The sequence below is a fragment of the Ambystoma mexicanum genome, chromosome 1q (assembly GCF_040938575.1).
Source record: "Ambystoma mexicanum isolate Mex_15411 chromosome 1q, UKY_AmexF1_1, whole genome shotgun sequence".
Taxonomy (NCBI): domain Eukaryota; kingdom Metazoa; phylum Chordata; class Amphibia; order Caudata; family Ambystomatidae; genus Ambystoma; species Ambystoma mexicanum.
Genome location: NC_090922.1, coordinates 1,445,584,729 through 1,445,607,141, shown reverse-complemented (window position 1 = coordinate 1,445,607,141; position 22,413 = coordinate 1,445,584,729). Strand labels below are relative to the sequence as shown.

The 22,413-nt window shown below is 46.1% G+C and overlaps 1 protein-coding gene across 7 annotated transcripts in view; it reads right to left on the bottom strand.

Annotated features, from left to right (window-relative positions):
* Positions 1-22,413, bottom strand: part of RNF220 (ring finger protein 220) — an 856,068-nt gene that overhangs the window by 302,231 nt on the left and 531,424 nt on the right. For all 7 annotated transcript variants that reach the window (XM_069642322.1, XM_069642324.1, XM_069642323.1 and 4 more), the window contains one exon: positions 1,472-1,517. In XM_069642322.1, coding sequence (XP_069498423.1) covers positions 1,472-1,517 — 46 coding nt within the window. The remainder of the gene's footprint in view (positions 1-1,471; positions 1,518-22,413) is intronic.

The window sequence follows — 22,413 nt, the reverse complement described above, 5'->3', positions numbered from 1 at the left end:
TTTCCTTGGTATAAAGCGGGGTTCATTTCCTTCTGCCAACAGAGAATGTTGAAACCCTTTCACTCCATTCATGCGCATCTGAATCAAAACTCCTGCCGAAGGGCCAATTCTTTCCTTTGGTCACAAAAAAGGTTCAAAGCTTTCCATGTGCCAGTCGGCACCCTTATTAATTTGCAGTGAGTCAAACCCTTGCTAAATAGTGCCTTTGGTGGTTAAGGTCCCAGGCTGGATTCCATACTGTTTCTCTGACAGTGCTGCAGGGTTGACCTAAAAACTGTGCAGTAGCTGGGAGAGCAGAGAGGGGACACTTAAAAGCATCCCAGTGCGTGATAAGATCTCACCCCATATCGTATTGTGGAAAAGGGCCCCTGCAAAGATCAGGAACTCTGTAGTGTCTGCAGATAATGTGTATTAACCTTCATCTACCCCCGTCCCCAGGACGAAGAAGCAGAGAGCCAAACCCCATGTTGAACCTATTGAAGGCATGGGAATAGGAGAAGGACACACAGATCCCCATCACAGGGCAGGGAGAAAATGAAGTGCAGGAGTGGGCACCACTCAGCAATTGAGCGCTGCCTCAGTATAGCTCTGTGCAATGGACAGGTAAGCGTTCAAAACGGAACTTCTAGATCGCATTATTTAACATATATAGCGCTACACATCTGTTACACCATTGTGATATTTCTTGCGCTAAGTGCTAAAAATATATTTTGAGCCATTTTAAACGTTTGTCGATCCTAGTGCATGCACAATGTCTGGGCAGGCATTAGGTTAAACGACAGGTTCTTAGCAAGTCTGACTAGGTGTTTCTAGCCTATTGTTATTTTTATTGAGCTACAGAGTCCCGTCAAAAATACCTTTTTGGCTCTAGGTCTCCCTCGCCTAATATTAGGGGTAAAGAGAGCATGACAAATGGTAACAACTCACGTGAAGTACTCGAAGCATATCTCATGGTCATGAATCCGGCATGGTCATGAATTCGGCACACTAAAGCTAAGCCAGAGTTTCTCTGCACTGCCTACAATGGGGCTTTTTAAAAACCCCGTGATTTGTGTAATAGTAGCTGTTCTGAATATAGTTCCATCGTAGGCATTGTAGAGGGCCTCTATGCCGAATAGGACTAGATCTCTTTAAGAGGCTGGGGCAACTATACCACTCCTATCCACAGTGAAACTTGTACCCGTCATGGGAAGTGAGACCCAGACGTTCTACATTCAGCATGGCCCGTACCTTCTAACAGACTGTGGTTGGCTTGTTTCTATAAAAATGTTCCTCAGGTTCTGAAAGGAGCAGTTTCTGGAGAGGCAGGGGGCCGAGCATAGCAACCCTGGGAGTGAGGGTCACAAGATACTGCACTGACCACGAAGACTATCCAGAAATGCGCTCAACAGGGGCATATGTAGGTCGAAAGCATGTATGCGTGTGAATAATAATTTGTTTTTTATATTGTAATAGCGCAAGCTCTCCTTACCTTGGGTGTGCTGGGCATCATGACCTCCTTCAGAATGGAATTCTTGCTGCCAACAGAGAAAAGGAAACGATAGAAGACATCAGATTACACCTGTATGTGAACCGTTCAATAGGTGTCACACTTCAATAGTATTTCACTGTATGGCGGGCATTTCATCGGTATAAAGACATATGGTAGACTACAACTCTCTTTGGAGTCGATAAGATACACATTGCAGATTGGTAATACATGGGATAAAGTGCCAGGATGCCATGTACACACAGGCTATTCATAGTCTCCAGGGACTTCTGTGACCATGTACGAGTACTGTGGTACAAACCCCTCAAAATGAAGATACAGATGGCTTTCATTTCAATGTTTAACCACCACTTAGGTGTTTGATTGAAAGCATAAGGAGTCTTCATGCTTGGTAGAATGTACATGTTCTGTTCACATGGAATTTGGATTGTGCAAGAATATAAAGGCTTCCACATCTTTTGGAATTCCCAGAAAATCTGCCCTTTGTGGAAATTTCCAGGACATTCAAAGGCCATTTTGCCACTTTTCTTCTGATAATTCAGCTGACATTTCAGCAGTAAACACCTATGAAATGTATGCAGAAATTACTACAATATATGTTGAAATCCCACATCCCAAAGAAAAGTCCCTGAAATTACAACTTTTGTTAACGTTCAGTGGAACCATTCAATGAACATTTCCATAAAAATCTCACCAGAGTTCTTGCAAGTTCTCTATTAAGCAGAATTTTCCACCTGATCGAAAGCCTTATTCTGGAAATGTACATGGAATTTTAATGGAAAACCCAATGGATGCAGATTACAGGATCTTTTAAAATGTCTGCAATAACCATAATGGACATTTTATGTGGAATGTTCACAAAAATTGGCTTTCCTTTTTGGAAAAATATAATCTGCGGGTGATGCAAATTTCTGATGTTCTGTTTTAATTTCCTTTAGTTTTCTACTGAACTTACTGTTAAAGGTTCTAGTGACATTTCACACAAAAAGTGTCTCCATTCTGTGGCCATTTCTGAAAGTGTTCTGATATCGTGAGCAAATTTCAATGGCAGCATAGCCTCCCAACAAATGTTGTGTTTCTCCCAGAGGAACCTCACAAAATTCCCTCACATAGCTCCAATAGAGTCTCACGTTAATGATAATTGGCCTCACGCTTTCCCCATCAAACTTTACATTGTCTCTCAACAGAACTCATATAGTGCCCAACAGACTTCACATAGTGCACTGGAAATGTCCACATTTCCCCCAACAGACCCTTGCACAGCCCATAAAAGGGCATCTTTGGGCTCCAAATGGACGTTCACATTGTCCAAACATACTCTTCAATTGCCCCCCCACACTCCTGTAGACGCTGACATGCCCCCAGGAGAGTGTTCCTTACAGACCCTTACATAGCTTACAATACTTTTTTTATTTAAATGTTTTATTGGTTACAAGTTAATCATACAGTTAAAAAACACACGTCAACTAAACAAATCTTTAACATTCACTTCATTAAATTAAATTTCCCGCATAAAATCCCACATTCTCCAAATAATCTATAATCCTCGACCTTCACGCATGTATGAACAAAACTGTAGCCAACATTTTCATAACCGCAATGATCAACCTAGTCTGATCGCCTATCGGCACCCATTACCACCATTCACTTTTAGTCAAGGTTTTCCCCAGATGACTAAATTCCTCTAAGAAGAAGGATCTAATCTCAGATAGGGCATCACAATGCATTATTAAATGCTCCGGGGTCTCAATCGAAAGAGACAATCTGCAGTACTGACAAGCTGCAGTATCCAACCCAGGCATTTTTCTTCTGCTTTGTACTTCTCTGTTCTTTAAAATATTTAGGCGACATCTAAGCAGGATGTCCCGGTATTTTGGCGAGGGGAAATTTTTTCAAATACATTGCCAGGACATTAACCATCCCTGTATCCACCCGCACCAATTTTCTCAATTTCATGTCATTACATTGCTCAACCGTAGAGGTCCAGTCACTAATCAGAAGTTTCTTCTTAACTGCCATAGGATTGTGCAGAAGAGTCTTTATCTGCACCACCTTATCCTGCAAAAAGGCTTCCACCTTCATCCTCCACCTTTCTAATGGCCCCTTTACCAGGCCTTTGTCCAGAGCCAAAATCTCAAAGGGCTTCATGTCCTCCGACGGGAAACATATCCTGTATAAGGACACGATTTTCCAAGCCACCATAGATTCCAATGGTTGTAACCTTAATTCCAGCTTTATTACACACACAGGCAGACTATCGGGGAGATTTAGTACCTTAAGCCAAAAGTGGCCCTCCATTTTCTCCCAGAAATCACAAGGTAGGCGGAGTAACGCCTCAGCCCCATACATGAGTATCTGTGCAACCTTTTGATTATAAAAGGTTTGTTATAGGTATGAGGGAGAATTTCCCATATCGACGCTCAAACACTCTACCCTGATTTACTAAGGGGATCATTCTCGACCACATATAGGCCAATTGGGCCGAGTCATTTTGATTCTGATTTAATGTAACTCCCAAGTATACTATTGATTCAACCCTTTCTAGAGTGGAGCCTCCAACTTTCCATGCAAAAGTTGCCCTTCTTACTTTTCCCGCCTTTTCAATGGCAAGAATTCTTTAGATTTTTTTAAAAAAATTTATTTTCTTTTGCATTGATCTCCATGCCATTCTTATTTAGGTAAGCTTCAAAGGCCATCAGGTGGCACTGAAGTAAGATCCAGAAAAACTAGATCATCAGCTAATAGAATCCAGGGAATCACACTATCATTGATTTTAGGCGAAAAAGCTTGCACCGCTACCTGGGAAGATGCTAGATCCGCCATATACAGACAAAAAAGCAATAGTGCCAAGGCACATCCCTGCTTTAGCCCCCTAAATGTAAGGATTTTATGAGTTCATGTTCCCTTCCCAGAAAACCTAATCCGTACAGAAGTACCCGTTTATAGGGCCTCAATGGCATCCACTAAGTCCCCTGGACAGCCACATGCACTGAGTTTAGCCCAAAGGCACCCCCTGATGACCCCGTCAAAAGCCTGTTCAAGGTCCATAATGCCAAGAACAGGTTAGATTCCGCGTCTAGTCTTTCTTCCTTTTAACATGTTGATTATAAAGAGATCAAGGGCCGTACCTACTCCCCTTACAAACCCTGTTTGTCTTGGGTCTAGGATCCCCACCTTCACAGCCCACATTCTCAAGTCTCGCAAGGGTACGGAGGCAAATAACTTACCAATAGAATCCAAAAGGGCGATATGGCGGTAATTTCTAGGACCTGCCCTATCCCCCTTTTTAAAGACTGGTACAATCAATGCCTCTCTCCATGACGGGGGATAGCTTACAATAATAAAAGACCATTAAACCGCACACAGACCCCAAAAGGTTGTTTCTTCCAGGCAACAATTAAGCAAACGACCCACAATGCATGCTCCATGTTAATTATAGCAACGATGGAATAATTTTGTCAGCCCGAACTAAAGGCTCAATTTAGAAAGAAATAAAAATTAAACTTTAATGCAGTTGTCCACTAACTAAGCATTGAACGTCACAAACCATTTTTGCTTCGTATTTTGCGTGAAAATTGAAAACTAAGCCTGGAGATACAGGTTTGCTGGTTCCTTACTAGGGGAAAATGCGGCAAACATTGTGCCCCTTTAGTACAACATGGAAAAAAGGCTCCGCTTTCGACTTTTTTTAGTCTGTATATCAACCCCATTCCCCATCCCTCGCCGTGGGACCAAATTGTATATTTTTTTTTGGGTCGTATTCAAAGCACTTTTTAATAGAAAGGTGGCCTAATATTCAATTGTGGCTGCAAGTTAGTGAGGCACACAGCAACCGGAACCGCGTCTGTGCAGTTCATCTGGGGGTATCCGTGCTATGATAGCTCTGTGTGTCTGCTGCAGATGCCACTGGGTTGAGTCGCACTCCTTTCGAGGTAGGAGGAAAAAGCCGTACCATCCCTTTTGGTAACAGTTGTGTGACCAAATCGGTAAAGCGCCTGTGCACTGCGGGAAGGCGGCTATTGAGCACTGTAAGTTCAGCTTCTGGTTTTATCCAAGGACCGAAAAAGACTGGCGGGAAAAGTGAAAGAGAAACACCTAAGAGCAAACCGTCTTTCTCTTACACTGGCATGCGGTCGTGTCAGCAATAATCCTGCTTCTGTGAAAAGGGATTTGTTAATTTGGCTTTCACTCTGTTAGCTTGCCTGAAATTTAACGTGCACAGCCAAACGCATCCTTTGGCCCTAGACGATGCTGCAAATTTCATAAGTAACCCCCCCACCCCCTCCCACTTCTAAAAGGGTTACATATATCTGAAACAATTGCATATTAGAGTCCAACATCCCAAACCGGACGGCGGCGTAATTTTTCGGCTTATTAAAGTAATCTTTCTCATGTAGATTCCCCAGCTAACACGCTGCAAACCGCATTAGGAAATAAATGATTCGCCCATGATTCGATTTGTCACTCGCCGCGCAGCACCTGCGGCGGTCCCACATCTTGAAATATGTGTCTGGCGATTGCCCGCACTTGTAGGAACATTGCACGGGGGGAGGCCTAGCTCCTTGCTGCTCGAGACACCCCCGTAGCCCGCGGGGAGGTGATGGATGGGTGGGCGCGGGAAAGCAAGGACTGTGGTTTGTGCTTAATAACAAAATTTGTATGCAGGCCCACACCCTGCGCTGAGGATGAGGGATTGGGAGCCAGAAAGTATTAAAAAGCCTGGCTAAACAGAGGCTGACAACGGTATGAGACATATCAGATCGGATCTTCACCTACGACGCATTAGGGGCTAGGCCTGAGCGCCATCACACCGCTCGGGACCGTGACATGCCTGTGCTTTACCTCGACCTGATCAAACCAGTGTGGGGGACATCCAGACATTGACTTCATGAGACTGTTTACCCCTTCAATTTAAAAAACAGGAGATGTGACAAAAAGCCCTGCCGCTGTCATGTTTGCTTTGTCGGGTTGTACTCATGGCCCTGATGCAGGTCTAGGCGGGGAGAAATTGAATTTAGCCGGCTGTAATCTGCCTTGATTTGGCAGATGGCTTGGTGTTATGAAATCAGAAAAGATGGGAGAAGATGTTTTCCCCCAAGGGCGACATGCTTGTGCTATCGCTGCCTCCTGGAGAAAAGTGACTAAATAGGAAATTATTGAACATGATTGAGTCTCAGATATGAAAAAATGAACAGCGGCATGGTAGCAGTGAGACAACACCATGGCCTGCAGCTATGATTAGCTTGCCCACGCCGAAGAGCTGGTGCTTTCTGGCCCTTCAAAAGACTGCACCGCGTAAAAGTTTCTGCAGACTCCGCAGGCTCATTCCATTGCTGTGCCAGGTTGTGGTTTTCTCATCATGCCCTCATGGTCACCTATGCCATCCTGGGAGCGCCTGCCATGGTAAGGTATAAGTAGTTGCCACCCGCAAGCGTGCGGTGGGCAATCTTGCAGGTCATGCAAAGTTTCTCATTTCCCACTTTGACTCATGCAGAGCCAGTGTACCTGCCAAGGCGTTATGGAGACGGTCCCTAACAGGGTGTGCCTCAGAAAGGCTAATGGGGATGGACTGAAGTGACGCCATATGACACGTAAAGAATACATCTCACAAATATATTTAATGAATCAACCTAGAAGAACCTGTATCATGTGACACGCTGAAGAATATTGGGAGTTCTGCAGGCGCGTAGATGATTACAGCAGCCCGTATATAGTTAGATTGATCAAATTTACCACTTTTAAATTTGTGTCAACAAAACCACCATACAGCTCTTGTGGTAATGGACCACACATACAGCAGACAGCGCACTGACAGTCATAAAACAGACTATAATAATATAACTCCCTGTACCCGCCATTGAGCCCTTTCCTGTTTGCTAAAGACTGGTATGTTGAAGGGTACATGTCACTTTCTTCAGAAGTCAGTATGATGCCGGCAGTAAAAGACTCTAGACCCATTGAAATGGCGACGTGAGCACATATGTGCAAATGTGTTGCTCTTTTCTCTTCCTACTATCTCCCAATTTTCTTCTTGACTCTATAATCCCTATCCGCAAGTTCGATTTGCCTAGCCTTTATTTCATCTTGGACGAATTGTTGTATTGAGGTAAACTTGTGGAGTGCCACTTGCCAGGATTGATATGCTCCAAGGTGATCTAATATACGCTACAGCTTCAACAAGTGTACTTCATACTAAGCCTCAAGGAACCTTGCTACTCTGATAAGATAGCTCATTAGGTTGAGTGCTCGCTGCTGCGATCTGTGTGTGAGCTGCAGGTCACAAGTTTGAATACCGGCAGGGTTGACTGTTTGTTTTTCATCCTTCTGAGGTTGGTAAGAATGAGTACCAACTGAAATTGGGTGATGATAATTCTATATAAAAATGTTCTATGTAAATCACTTTGGATAAATGCGCAAAATAAATAGCACTTTATTTTGGAATGGTTTTTAATTTAGAACCGTACACAAGTCTTATACAAAATGCAGAAAAAAACAGGAATACATTTCAATTATCACAATTTATCGTCACATATCGACAAGTTTATTATTATTACACTCCACTCGAATACTGGTGTTTTTGGCCACAGTGTTCGTTTCTAAATTAGGACTCGCTGCCTCCTCCTGCATAATGCCAGAGGCTCTGTTAAACATTGACCACACAGGATATCGTACCATAAAGTAGGAAATACTGCGTTACAAAATGGCTGGCACCACAATTTGTAGCAAAAGGATGTATAGAATAATGGAGAGACAAGGTGAAACAGAGCGTCCATTGACGCATGGATCAGGAATTTATCAGTAACAGTCACTTGAAATGCAGGGAGAACATGTAAATAATGATATAAACGCGGGCGTGATCCATGGGGAGAACCACATTTTTAGCACTGCTCATCTACTGCTGGAAAGATGTATGGGTAGGCGTAACGATGAAGAGGGGAGATGATTTGCAACTGCATGATGGCCCAGTTAAATTAGGATAGTTCTAAGGACCCCATTCAAATGGCACATTAGGTTTCCTGCCTATTTAACGGTTACCGAATACAAAGGCTGGGTAACCACAGTCGTTATAGGGCATTTATCAATGCATTGATTTACCGATATGGCCTTGTCTACAGGGGGTGAGGAGATGGGGCCAGTTCTGACAGGATGCGTCTTGCTGCTCATGATAGATGAACACAGGGCAGCATGATGGCTTCCACAGGACTCTGTTGTGACTCAGAGGAAAACCCCCTGGGAAACAAAACCCCTCAGCTGCAATGTTCAGATCCCCCCCGGCTAGATTGGACAAGGAAGAACGAGAAGATGCTGGAGACTAGCAAGCCTTTTCAGGTCACTTAGAAGGGGAGGTGTAGGTGGACAGACCAGGAAAGCAAAGGAGGGTAATCCTCAATGAGCAGCACGAGTCAAATGAAGTTAAGTACACTTCTGTATCTCTATGTGCACCACCAACCCTGTGCTAGTAACAGTTTGAGAGGCCACCCTCAACATAGGGAGTTCAATCCCTCCCCAATCTAGGTGTCACAATAAACAGGTTAATGTCAGTTGTTTGTTCAGCCCTATTTCTGATGCATCTAATACCTTTGGATCCCTCCCCCTGAGCTACCAATCAATGAGCCAAGAACCAGGCCGGTGTACAGGAAATATATTTGTGTTCTTTGAACGATAAATAATGGAAATCAAACCAACTACACATGCCACCTTCTTTGTGGCTCCCAATTAAACATCTTTTTACATAATTAAATCACACAAGTTGATTGGGAAAAACACAAATCACAGTACTTTACTTTATCCCGATTTCAATTCTAGAAATAACCAAAACTAGTCAATGAACAATCAGTTTACACATGCTGTGCTATACAATTTTGATTTTCATGCGTCCTTAAAAGGCAAGCAGTTGGGTTTACATATTTTTACAAATGCATATGGCAATTATTATTTCACTCACATTTTTGCTTTGAAATAACCCCAGGGTGATTTGGGATGATTTGAGAAGTTTGGATTTCAGACACCTAAAGGTCTGTTGGGGAAGCTGGACCAATAGGATTACCCAATTAAATGACAGTCTATTGTTTTCAGCGCACACTGGGAATGAGCTTTGGTAATTTCAAACTTAAAAAAAAATACCACTTTGTTCTTTCAAGGGGAATGAATTAAATTCATATTTCTATTTAAGTAGCCTAAAAAGCTATGCAGTTTTGCCACCCGTGCACACACCCCTATTTGTTCACTTACGGTGAATACCTCTGTGTAAAGTTCAGGAAGGCCAGCTGCATATCAGGAACCTCTGGGACAACAGGGAAGCGGGCTGGTCATTCCACTCTGAAGGATGGTCCCCAGCTCTTCACCATAGGGTCAAGTCAGATTTTATTAGGCCTCCACAGCAGTAGACGGCTTCACCCAAATGCAATCTCAGCAATCTCCTCTGTTATTTCCTTGCGACTGACAGATGATCATGTTCAGCAGCTCTCCCTTTTCTCCCAAAGTGCATCCACTTTATATACCAGTAATGACACCATCAGGATTTCAGTGTTGGGCGGTGCCCTGCAAGAATTCCTGCAACCAGGATTGGACAGTCACCCTTCACTCTACTCCCAAATCCAGCCTCTCTCTAAGGAATGGTTTAGGAATCGGAAGCAGACATATGGCAATTCCCATTTGAATTCCCCTTTTGTTTTCATGTTAATGATTGGCCAAAATGTTGTGTCAAAAACCTTGTGCCCTCTGCCTCTGCTTGGTTAAGGGATTTACAGAAATTTCTGCAATAGAGAGGGTGATCATGCACAGGAATAGGGAAAGCAACCTTTATGAACAAATATGGGAAAGGGTCTTGGAGTTGTAAATCTAGACTTCCAATGATGACCTTTATATGCAGAGTCAAAATGTATGATGATATGGTTGGAGGGATGTTACTATTGTATTTTGACAACTACTGTGAAGGAGGAGAGGGGGGACTGTTTTTGTATTCTGTAAAATGTGTTGAGTCTTTGATTGTAATGTGTATATTTTGATTTACTAGTAACTGCCATAATGTATATGTTTTCAGATTCAGCTAATCGTGGGCAATTTAATGAAACCTCCACCTCACTAACTACCCCCTGATTCCCCATAAAAAAAGAGCAGTGGGATCAAGCTTCACTGTCATTGTTACCACAATGTGGAATGCCCTCCCACCTTCCATCAAAGATTAACCCTCCTAACTGAACTTTCACAAACTAATCAAAACTGCTCTTTTCAACAAAAATGCATGATCCTGGGTTCCGCCCATAACCTATCACTACCATACCATGTAACCATGCTATGTATATGTAATCTTTATATGTAATTTCTAGTGCCGTGAAACCTCTGGGTCTTGGGCGCTAACAACAAATAAAACAGCCGGGTCTGCACCATCTTGCACGGCTGATTGGCATTTTTCTACGTTACTTAGGAACATGTAATTTACTCCCCACATTCCAAATGTTACCCTCCACCATTTTGCCAACTCTTAAATTCGGAACATGTTCAGCACAGCCAGGAACACTGGAAATTATCTAAAGCATGACACAAAAATGAAGGCAGTAAGACTTATAGTTGATGAGAAAAATGCCTAAATAAGAGTTCTTTTACATTAATAGGACATCTTCATGTTTTGCAAATTCCAGCTCTCTGGTCTCTAGGCCTTTTTCCGCTCTGGCCCAGCCTGTGACCAGAGTTTTTTTTGTATTAGTCTTTGTTGTTTGAAGTGCAAGCTGCAGATCGTAAATTCTTGGGTGGCACCAGCCAACACAGATATCGCCTCCCCCCCGCACTGCAGACATCTAGCATCCTGTCCTCTTATCTGAAGAGGAACACAATTTCGATCTATTTTCCTGTTTTCTTTTCACAGTTCCGCATTGATTGCTGCCCATGTTTTCACACCACCTCCCTATATTCCCTATATTCCGGTCATGCACTGGCCAGGCTATCTGCTCTGCACAGAAATGAGCTTTCAGAGTCACCTTTCAACAACTCGTAGCAGGCCATACTTTACTTCAGTTGCAAACAGCTGTGATGCAAGCCAGGCTTACAGTGGGGGAAACCTTTTGCGCAGCCTGGCCAACAACAAGCCAAAAGGGTCTGCCTCGGGCCTAAATGAAGTCTTCATGTGACCCATGGTACAAAGTTTTTCTTTTCACATGTTGACAGTATTTTGCATGTGAAGAATAATATACATTGCATCTTAACATACACTAAGTCTTTTCTCTGACATCTTTGTTAGCAGGGGAACATTTTCTCACGTCTTGCTTTCAAACTGAAAACGCACATGTAAAGCCATTTTTGTGTAAGTATTTGCAAATCCTGCTTTTCATGTGAAAGGGGCCTTTGATTTCCTTCCACCACCATGAATTAAAAGGCTTCCTTTCTTTTATGACAGATGGGCCTTCTTCACATTGCACTTCCTTGTGTTACTTGCAGAACCCCCACAGTCTGAATTAATAGGCCCATTTTCAGTGTGGAGGTTCTTTTCTGAAGGCTGGCAGGTAATTTATTTCAGTGGGACCTTCAGTTCTGTTGTTTTGGGACCTTTGTTTACAGCCCACATGCTCTCTGCTACCGCTGTTGTCTCTTTCCAACTACTTCTCCCTGCTCCATGCTCACCCACATTCTAGCTCCCACGCATGCACCCAACATTCATACATTCCATTCTGGAGCAGGGCACAAGGCAAGCACAGGGATACTACACAAATCTGTGCTGGGGAAGAACTGTAAGTGGATAGAAAGGTTTCGCAATTAGAACAGATGTGACAAACCTAGTCAACCCTGAGGTGTTTAAACGTGCAGTAGATCCTCTCCGCATCTCCTAAATGCGTGGTGTCCTTCTAAGCATTCTGAATACCTAGACCTCATTTTGGGAGAGCTCAATGTAGGTGGTGATCTTGAAAACAACTAGACTGTGCTACAGCTGTTCCTTGCAGGAGTTGTACCGAGGTCAAAGAGAATCATGTCTGCATTACATTTTGACTGCACTCTAAGTCTACCAATCCAATCCATGCCGGACTTCAAGGAAACCCCCAGCAGAGAAGGGATTCAAGCACCTTTTCATAACCACAATTTAAAACAGGGGAACCCCAGTTGCACTCACACTTTGCTCCAGCCCTCTCAATAAACCTCTTAAAATATAGGAGGATCCTCCTGTTGCACTCACTCTTCTGCCCTCTCAATAGACCAGCTAAACCTTTTTCATATTCTAATTGTTTGAAATGGGAGGAACCCTAAGTTCATAGCTCAGTTTCCTCCTGAAGATTATAGCCTGCCTGCGACCCATGTTACCTTAAAGAGGCAAGAAAAGGTTTACCTGTCGGGCTGTGTCTGTTTCAACGTTATGATTGGGATCACTTCTGGTTTAGTAATATGGTGGATGGAATATATATTAGTCCAATTTTGGGTAGCGGATGGGGTGGTATTTATCCCCAGGCACTCTTCTTCTGCGCCTATCTACATACATCAGCGTCTTTGCTAATTACCACCCAGGTGTGAGTTACTTTAGCCTGACAGAGCTTGCCCTTCAAAGCAGTGGACTTCTCCCTGCTCCCACTTTGGAAGTTCCTGTCTTCCTGGAAGGTGGCTAACCTTTCCCATGGAAGAAACCAAAATGGGATGTTTTAGGTTAAATGCGCAGGAGGCTACGATAGGAAGGTCATTGTAAAACATGTTAACAGTAAAATGACACCAAATAGTTTGAGCCATTTTAGTTGTGAATTTACAGGGACCACGCTGTTCTGTCCAGACATGGTTTGTATTTAGAGTTATAACCAAAAAAGTGATGGGTGGAAGGTTTTGAGTGAGGGCAGACCTGATTTGCAGTTCCCCTTTTTATAATGGCTTGGCCGGCGAGAAACGATGGTCTGGAGGATTGCCCAGAGCAATGCCAGCGGTTAAGATTGATTCTAAACCTTCCAGCCATCACCTTTTTTTATTTAGAGTTGTCATCTGCCAAAAGGTACTGGACGCACACAATTATGTTTTTAAATTAATATCAGCACTGCCCATGATAAAAGCCAAATCCTGGCTGTTGGAGCTTTGTGTGCCATCAGTCTGTTGTCAGAAATGTTGGCTCTAGCACCTTGAAACGTCTCATGGTCTAGATGGAATTACCAATAATGATCACGGACCCAATTAACCGGACAGACTCAAAGAATATGGAAAACTAATACTTTATTATCAGCATAGAAATAAAGTAGTGCAATCTGGTAAAAATCGGGCAGTAATTCACGCACTCACACCCAAATGTGATTATACAAAGGTTTTATACCTTGACATGCGTCTATCTATGGCGTCATCCTACTTGGCAAACTAAAACCTATTGAAGGGAGGAATTGGTTAAGGGAACCTATGTAACTATAGTGTATATAAGTGTCAATCACTTCATTGGCTTGCCCTTACCTAGCGGGCACGCCTTGAACTACCTCTAAATACGTATAATACTGATTATAACGGAAGAAATGACAGTGGGTGGGTCTTTGCAACATTGTATAGCATGTTGCTACATAGACGCTCTGATTGGTTAGCATGCTTTCCCAACCTTGGACTTTCGACTCGTTAGCAACATGTAAACAAAACTCAGGTGCCACAAGCAACGTCGGACTATTCCGCACATTCCCAAATAGTCCAACATCTGGCTTCTCCTTTGTAGTTTTCCACGAAGCCTGCTCTCTGCTCTGGGACATTCAAGGGAGTGTAGGCCCACTATTATCTTCGTTTGGGCTTAATGAATAGCCCTTATTTTCAACTTCTGAATCACCATCTTGACCTTCTATTTACTGCTATTTGATTCAATTGAATTGGGTGTAATTACCCTTGTTGGCCTCTACAGACTTGCTCACTCCATTTTAGATGTGTTTTCCGCATCTTAATTGTCTAAAAGGTAGCTCTTGCAGATGTTTTCTCCTCGCTTAATCTAAGAGAAATATGTCTTACATGGCTTATCCTTTTGACGCCCCTTGTGCCTTGCAATTATTCCTTGAAGTAGCATCCTTGATCCCAGTCCAATAGACTCCTCTTTTATTCCTCACACAAAGCTGTTTTTCCAGAATCTCCTGATTCTGCAGCCCTGGTCTGTCCCTGAGGTAACTTGAATGGTTTTAATATGAACCTGACTGCCATCTTTCCAGCATGGCCGTTCTAGCCATGTTGTTTTCCTCTGCAACAAGCCTCTATATGTCTCATCTACCTTGTGTTTCGGCGTATATACGTGTATTAATCAACAGGTTACTTTATCTTCTTTGCATATATGATTTCTTCATATTCAATTACATGTTTCGAGGGGATTGGGTCCTCTGATGTATTCCATATCTATGACAGTAATCGCCACAGCTGTGCTGCTTCGGAAAATCTTTCTGCGTCAATGACGTCGATACGTTGTCCTCGAGGGCCTCTGTCGAGCCGACATCACCGGATGTTATAAGTAGGAAGCACGACGCCCCTGGGCCTCAGTTCCGTTTTTTCTGCGAACGTGTTCGCTTCGGCGATCTCGGCGGGCCTCGACTCTTCTGCGTTCTGTTCTTTCGGTTCTTCGAACTTGTTCGTTTGTGAAGTATATTTCATCATGTCTTCATCTTCTTCTACCCCGCGGCCGGGTTTTAAGAAGTGTCGGGACTGCGGGTCAAGATGTCGCTGACGGACACGCACAATGATTGCCTCTGGTGCCTCGGGGAGGACCACGACACGGATGACTGTGTGGACTGCCAGTCGCTTACTTTAGAAGGCGTTGCGGGAACGTAAGAAGCTTTGTGTAGGTAAGGTGGCCAAGCCCCAAAAGTCGAAATCTGGTGGTCTTTCGACTGACGATTCGAAGGGCGACTCTCCGCATCGTCAGCGTTAGTCCGGGGGGTCTCGGTCCGGGAGTTGGTCCCGCCATTCTTCTGCCTCTTCGAGGCACTCACGTAAGCGCCGGCACCGGTTGCCTTCCCCGTCCTCGTCTGAGGACTCCGCCGTCGGCGGGTTGCTTGTCCCAACAAGCATTCCACTTCTGAGGAATGGGATTCATTCCGAAAGGAGATGATGGCGATTTTTCAGTTGCAGGGCTCCGGTCCGTCCGCGCCGTCGAAAGACACCGGCCGTGACCGTGCTAGAGACGCCACTCGTACGCCTTCGGGCTCGAGAGGTCGTCTCGACCACCGGGCACCTTGGAGGTCCCAGTCGGCGAAGGATGGTCCCTCTAGACATGCCCGTTCCAGGTCCCGGTCCTCGACGCCCTCAAGACCGCGAGAGCCTGTGAAGTCTTCGAGGAAGACATCGGCGCCAAGGTCGTTTGAGGGACTCCCTCGAGGCTCTGCCTCCGAGGAAGCCATCGACGCCATCGGCGCCCAGGCTGTCAAAGGACACACTCGGGGCTCTGCCCTCGAGGCCTGTGTCAACGCCGTTGAAGTTGTAGCACCACGCTCGACGCAGATTCCATCGACGCCCTCAAAGCCTTTTGAGGCTGCTTTGTCGGAGGTACCCCGTGGCACGGTGAAACCCCCAGAAAGACTCTGGCCAAGGCTAAAAATGTCTTTGTCCCTTTTTTGGGTGCCCTCCTTCCATCCTCTGGATTATATTTCTGAGCGGGATGAGGGGTCTGAGGAAGGTATGGTGCCTGAGGAGGTGCCTGACGAGATTTTGTTTGGTCATAGCCAGATTGAAGACCTGCGTCAGTCGCTGCATGATGCCAGTGGTCTGGACACCTCTCCGGAGGTGGAGTTCTGTAGGCCTGAGCCTGGCACCCATGCCGAGTTCTCGTACTGGCGCCTTATATCGAGGGTCACGGAATACTTGGGGTGGTCTCCGCCACCAGTGTATTTTCTGCAGGATGACATGACAGATATCCTCGACCAAGTTCCACCAATTGACCCGGTGCTGCCATTCCATATGGCCTTGCAACGAAGGGTGGCTGCAGCTTGGACTTCTCCGGAGAATCTCCCGGCAGTGAGCAAGTCTTTGCCGCAAAAACACCGCCCAGCCAGGAGCGACCCCTGCTACTTGACCATGCACCCTACTCCAGAGAGTTTGGTGGTGCAGGCGGCTACGGCCCCAGCAAAGCGGGCGTCGTATCCTACCATCCTCCTGATAAGGATGACAAGCGTTTTGATGGCTGGGCGAAGAAAGTGTTTTCTTCAGGGGGTATGGCTCTACAGGCAGCCAACTCTGTGTGTGCCTTGTCTCGTTTCACGCACACTCTGTGGAACTGTATTTCGTTAGCGGCTGAACATATTCCCGAAGGGGAGGAACGGGATGGTTTTCTTGCTATTGTACAGGATGGCAAGGATGCCATGTGTGAGTCCGTTCAGTCGGGTCTGGACATGGCAGATTGTGTCAGTCGGTCCATGGCGGCGAGCACCATAATACGCAGATTTGCGTGGTTGCGGAAGTCTGGGTTTGCTCCTTATGTGCAGACCCGGCTCCTCAACATGCCCTTTGATGGTGAACATCATTTTGGCAGCAAGGCTGACGAGAGCCTTGAGAGGTTGCAGACCTCCAAAGCTGCAGTGAAGTCGTTGAGCGCTGCAGTTCGCCAACCTCTGCCTTTTCGTCCTACGGGACAGCAATGGAGTGGAGGTTCCTTTCGATATTACTCCTCTAGTAAATCGAGGGGAGCTGCAAGTCAATGGGGCCACCGTAGGAGTGCCAGAGGTGGAAAACAAGGTACTCGAGGTGCCAAGGCCGCTCGGGCAGTTGCCTCTTTGCCCTCAGGCACTGCCGCAGCCGCTTCAGCTCAGTCATGAGGCCATGTCCCATGGTTCGCCGGTTGGGGGAAGGCTGGCGCAGCATCTTGTAGAGTGGCGTGCCATTACTTCAGATGTGTGGGTTCTGGAGATCATAGCCCACGGCTACTGTCTTCCTTTCCGGCAGAGGCCTCAAGACAATCAACCAGGGAATCTCTCTTTGAAGAGTCCGGATCCGCTCCTTGCGCAGGAAATTCAGTCCCTGCTGGAGAAAGGCGCCATAGAACTGGTGCCTGTAGTGGAGAGGAATAAGGGATGGTATTCGCCCTATTTTTTTATTTCAAAAGAAAGACGGGGGATTGAGACCCATCATGGACTTGCACGGCTTCAACAAGCTCCTCAGGAAGGACAAGTTCAAGATGGTTACTCTTTCTCAAGTCCTCCAGGCCCTTCAACTTCAGGACTGGTTGGTGTCTCTCGACCTCAAGGACGCTTACTTTCATGAGCCGATCCATCCCAAGCACAAGAAGTACCTGAGGTTCGCGGTTGGAGACTCGCACTTTCAGTTTTGGGTCCTGCCGTTCAGATTGACCTCTGCGTCGAGGGTCTTCACCAAGATCATGGTGGTGGTGGCAGTGTATCTCAGGAAAGGGGGGATTTACGTCTACCCCTACCTGGACGATTGGTTCATCAGGGCGCGCTCGCCCGAGCAAGTCCTGGAGCATCTGTCCGTCACCTGCCACTCCCTTCACAAGCGGAGCTTCTCCCTGAACTTAAAGAAGTCCCATTTGACGCCAACCCAGCGGCTCCAGTACATCGGAGCAATGCTTGACACATCCCTGGGGCAGTTTTTTCCTCCCCAGGTGAGGGCTCATCACATTCAGCAGATGGTGCACAAGTTTCAACATGCCCAGAGTCTCCCGGCGTTCGAGTTCTTGAGGTTGCTCGGCCTCATGGCATCCTGCATTCTTCTGGTGCCAGAGGCCAGGTTGCGGATGAGATCTCTGCAATGGGCCCTCAAGATGCAGTGGTCACAGTCCTCCGGCAGGATGTCGGACCCCGCTCAGGTGCCGCCCTCGGTTGCCCAGGACCTTCTGTGGTGGGCCGTCGAAGGCAATCTGATGAAGGGGGCTCCGTTTTGGCTACCCTGGCCAGAGGTGATGATCGTGACGGACGCATCCCTCACGGGATGGGGAGCTCATGCCAACGAGTTGACAGTCAGCGGTCGTTGGTCTCCGTCGGAGTCCAGACTCCATATCAATCTGTTGGAGCTGAGGGCTGTCTGTCTTGCCCTGAAGGCTTTTCTGCCGACTGCGCAGTGGCCATGCACTACCTCAACAAAAAGGTGGGGGAGGCAGGGTCACTTCCTCTGTGCAGGGAGGCGATGCAGCTCTGGTTCTGGGCCATCCAGCAGGAAATTTCGCTCTCGGCAGTTCATCTGGCCGGAGTCGAAAACGAGACGGCAGACGCTCTGAGCAGGCACAGCGCGTTCTCTCACGAATGGGAGCTGGCTCAGGAGATTCTCCTGGAGATCTTCGCCCTTTGGGGGACCCCTCAAGTGGATCTCTTCGCCTCCAGTGTCAACCGGAAGTGTGAAAGGTTCTGCTTGCGGGAATTTACTCCAAGGGGAACCTTAGGAGACGCGTTTGTAGTGGAGTGGTCCTTCCCACTGCTGTACGAGTTTCCTCCAGTCCCCGTCATCCCGCAAGTGCTGCGGAGGTTACGGAAATTCGGTTCCCGGATGATCTTCATTGCTCTGGCATGGGCCCGGAGGACGTGGTACCCGGACCTTCTCGACTTGTCCATCTGCCCTCCACGTTGTCTTCCCTACTGAGACGATCTGCTCTCACGGGATGGGGGTCAGGTTCTCCAGCCAGAGGTCAGATCCCTCAACCTTCACGCTTGGCTTCTGAAAGGTTGAGGTACAAGGATTGGGACCTCCCTGAAGACATGATGGAGGTGTTGCGTTCGGCCAGATGGCCGGCAACAAAGTCCCTGTACCGTTTCCGTTGGAGAAAGTTCTGCGACTGGTGCAGGGTTAAGAATGTGGATCCTTTTGCATGTGACATTCCTGTGGTTCTGTCTTTTTTGCTTTCGTTAGCCCACAAGGGCTTGCAAGTGGGTACCGTTAAAGGTAACCTGGCGGCGCTGTCCATCTTTAATTGCTCGTCTGAGGAGTGTTCTTATTTCAAAATTCCTTTAGTTTCTCAAAGGGCTCACTAAGGTGTTTCCGCCGTCACCTTTCCAGGTGCCTGGTTGGGATTTGAACCGTGTCCTAAAATTCCTTATCGGTGCTCTGTTTGAGCCTTTACATTCTTGTCCTTTGAGACTGTTAACCCTTAAAACTGTATTTTTGGTTCCGGTCACTTCCGCTCGCAGAGTGAGTGAGTTGCAGGCACTTTCAGTTAAGTCACCCTTTACTGTGTTTCATAAGGACAGGGTTGTCCTTAGAGTTCGTCCTTCCTTTCTTCCGAAGGTGGTGTCGGAATTTCATTTAAGCCAGAAGGTTATTCTTCCAGCATTTTATCCTCCTCCACATCCTGGTAAGGAAGAGGAGAGGCTCCATAGGTTGGATCCTAGGAGAGCTTTAAGTTTCTACATTTCACGCAAGTCGCAGGTCAGAGTGGACGATCAGCTCTTTATTGGTTACGCTGGAAGGCGTTTGGGACAAGCTATTACTAAGCAGACTTTGTCTAGATGGATTATCTTGGCAATTTTTTAATGTTACTGCTTGGCGGGTAAGGACCCTCCGGTAGGTTTACGGGCCCATTCTACTAGGGGTATGGCTGCCTCTGCTGCCCTGCAGAGGGGTGTTCCTATTCGTAACATCTGTGAAGCAGCCACATGGGCTTCGGTCCATACTTTTGTACGACACTACTTTCTAGATGCTATCCATGGGCAGGATCTGGCCTTTGGAAAGGCGGTCCTTTACTCTGCACTTTGATTGGGCATTCTAAATTTCTGTATTCTAAATTCTTTTCCCACCTCCTTACGTTAGTACTGCTTTGGGAGTCTGTCATAGATATGGAATACGTCAGAGGACCCAATCCCCTCGAAGACCAAGTTACTCTCTTACCTGGTAACGTTCTTTCGATGGCATGGTCCGACGATGTATTCCACATCGCTCCCTGCCTGCCTCCCCCGCTACAGAATTTCTTAAGCGATTGCAGCTTGCGTTTCCGCAAGGCTTTCTGTGGTCAGACTGGCAGAAGATTGGTGCCACACGTTCTGGGGGAAAAACTACAACTGAGGCTACGGGCGTCGTGCGTCCTACTTATAACATCCGGTGACGTTGGCTCGACGGAGGCCCTCGAGGACAGCTTATCGACGACATTGACGCAGGATGCAGACACCGAAAGATTTTCCGAAGCAGCACATTTGTGGTGATTACTGTCACAGATATGGAATACGTCGTCGGACCATCCCATCGAAAGAACGTTACCAGGTAAGAGAATAACTTGTTCTTCTCTTGTTACTTCAGTTAAATCCTTATTCATGGAGTATTTGCATATCGTTTCAGTAAGTCTCAGTATCTTTCCTCTGTGATGTGACCCTGCTCTTGACAGATTTCTCTTATAGCTCTATGATGTCCAATGGTGTGTGCAGACGTTCTTCCACCCTCTCAGTGCGAGGGTACATTTTATACGGTTGTCTGAGTGCATATCGTCTCTCATACACTCGATGCAGTATTGGGATGACACCTGGTGTCCCACAGAAGGCACTTCTCCTACTGTTCCAATATGACGGAGGTGAGAGGGCGGGAGCTAGGGATAACATGCCCACCTGCTTCTCTACACATTTGTATGTCACTTTCTACTGCAACATGGCCCAGCGGAGACTGGCTGAGGAGAGTGTACTTGCTTCAACTATGCTTTTCAGCATGGCACACTGGGCATGGGGATCTGATTAGTAGACCTCCCTTTCAAAGACAGATCTACCCACATCATTTTATCAATACAAATCGGAAAAGCTCAGGCTACTACACCTCGTAGATGGCACAACATCACAACAGTAAATTGCACTACAGAAGATTTTTTTTAAATGAAAGAGCATAACTAAGAGTCTGTTTCGTAGGTGGGTTGGACATGTTTTATAGGGTGCTACAGTACAGCATGGGTTCGCCATGACAATCAATGGGGTTCTTAATTCAAGCAGGTGATGGCCACAATAATGGAGGGGGGCCAAATACAATACAATACAGTACAATGTTGTTCTACTGATGGTACATCTCCGCAGCAAACATCCTACCCAAAAACTTGTCAGTGGGGAAAAAAATATCCAGATATAATATCAATCATTCCCTGTTTAATTTTTAACAACTAACATTGATGAGGGGGAGTTGAGTGTCCAGGGGACAAAGGAGTTGTGCAGTAGGGTGGGTATCGGGACGTAAAGGCTCTAATCGCTAGGTAAAGCAGAATCAAACATGGTGTGCAGAATAAAGGGTATGGTTTGCCTGTGAACATGAATTGCCAATGGGAAATGAAAAGACTGGGTGGGGTAGAAGCGGAATGTGGCAGATCGTCTAGGTGGCCAACAATGCAATGTTGCAGGATGCAGGCAATGTATGGTAGAGGTGAGAAGGGCCAATGGGAAGGAGGGAACAGTTAAGAGCAGTAGGAAGATGGTGGCGGCAGGTGCAATGACACATTATGTAGGCTTACGGCCAGATTTAGCATTCTGATAAGTCATTGGCAGCACCATTTCGTGAATGTGAGGGACTATTTCATTGTGCCCTGTTTCTAGAAATGTGTAAGATGTGGCGTTCACAATGGTCGCATACAAGCGTTCCAGAGCATGGGTGCTCTACTCCTGCAGAAGAGCGGCTCCAGTGAGGTTGCTCACGTCCAGTTGCTGTGCGCTCTGTGGACCAATAGCACTGACTGGGAAGAAGAGGTGGGCAAAGGCTGTGCTGCTGTGAGGCCAATAAACCAGACACACCATTCCCTAAATAGATTAAAGCTAACGGTAACTTATAAAAATGGGCGTCAATTATCGTATTTTATTAGGTAGCAAAACACCATTTTTTTTTATCTCCAGGAGATCATTTAGTGTAAATCATATTAATCAAAAGTGCCATGTGAGCCGGTGCGCATTGTACTTAGCACCTAATTTCCTGTGTACAGGTTATAATTTTGAACATATGTGCAGCTCTGCACTGAACACTGTTCACCTTTGGTATCAGGGATTATTACTATGCAAATCTGGCGTCGGGCTGGCACAGTCATATGGAGGCTTCCAAGGCCGCTCAACGGCTGCATCTGC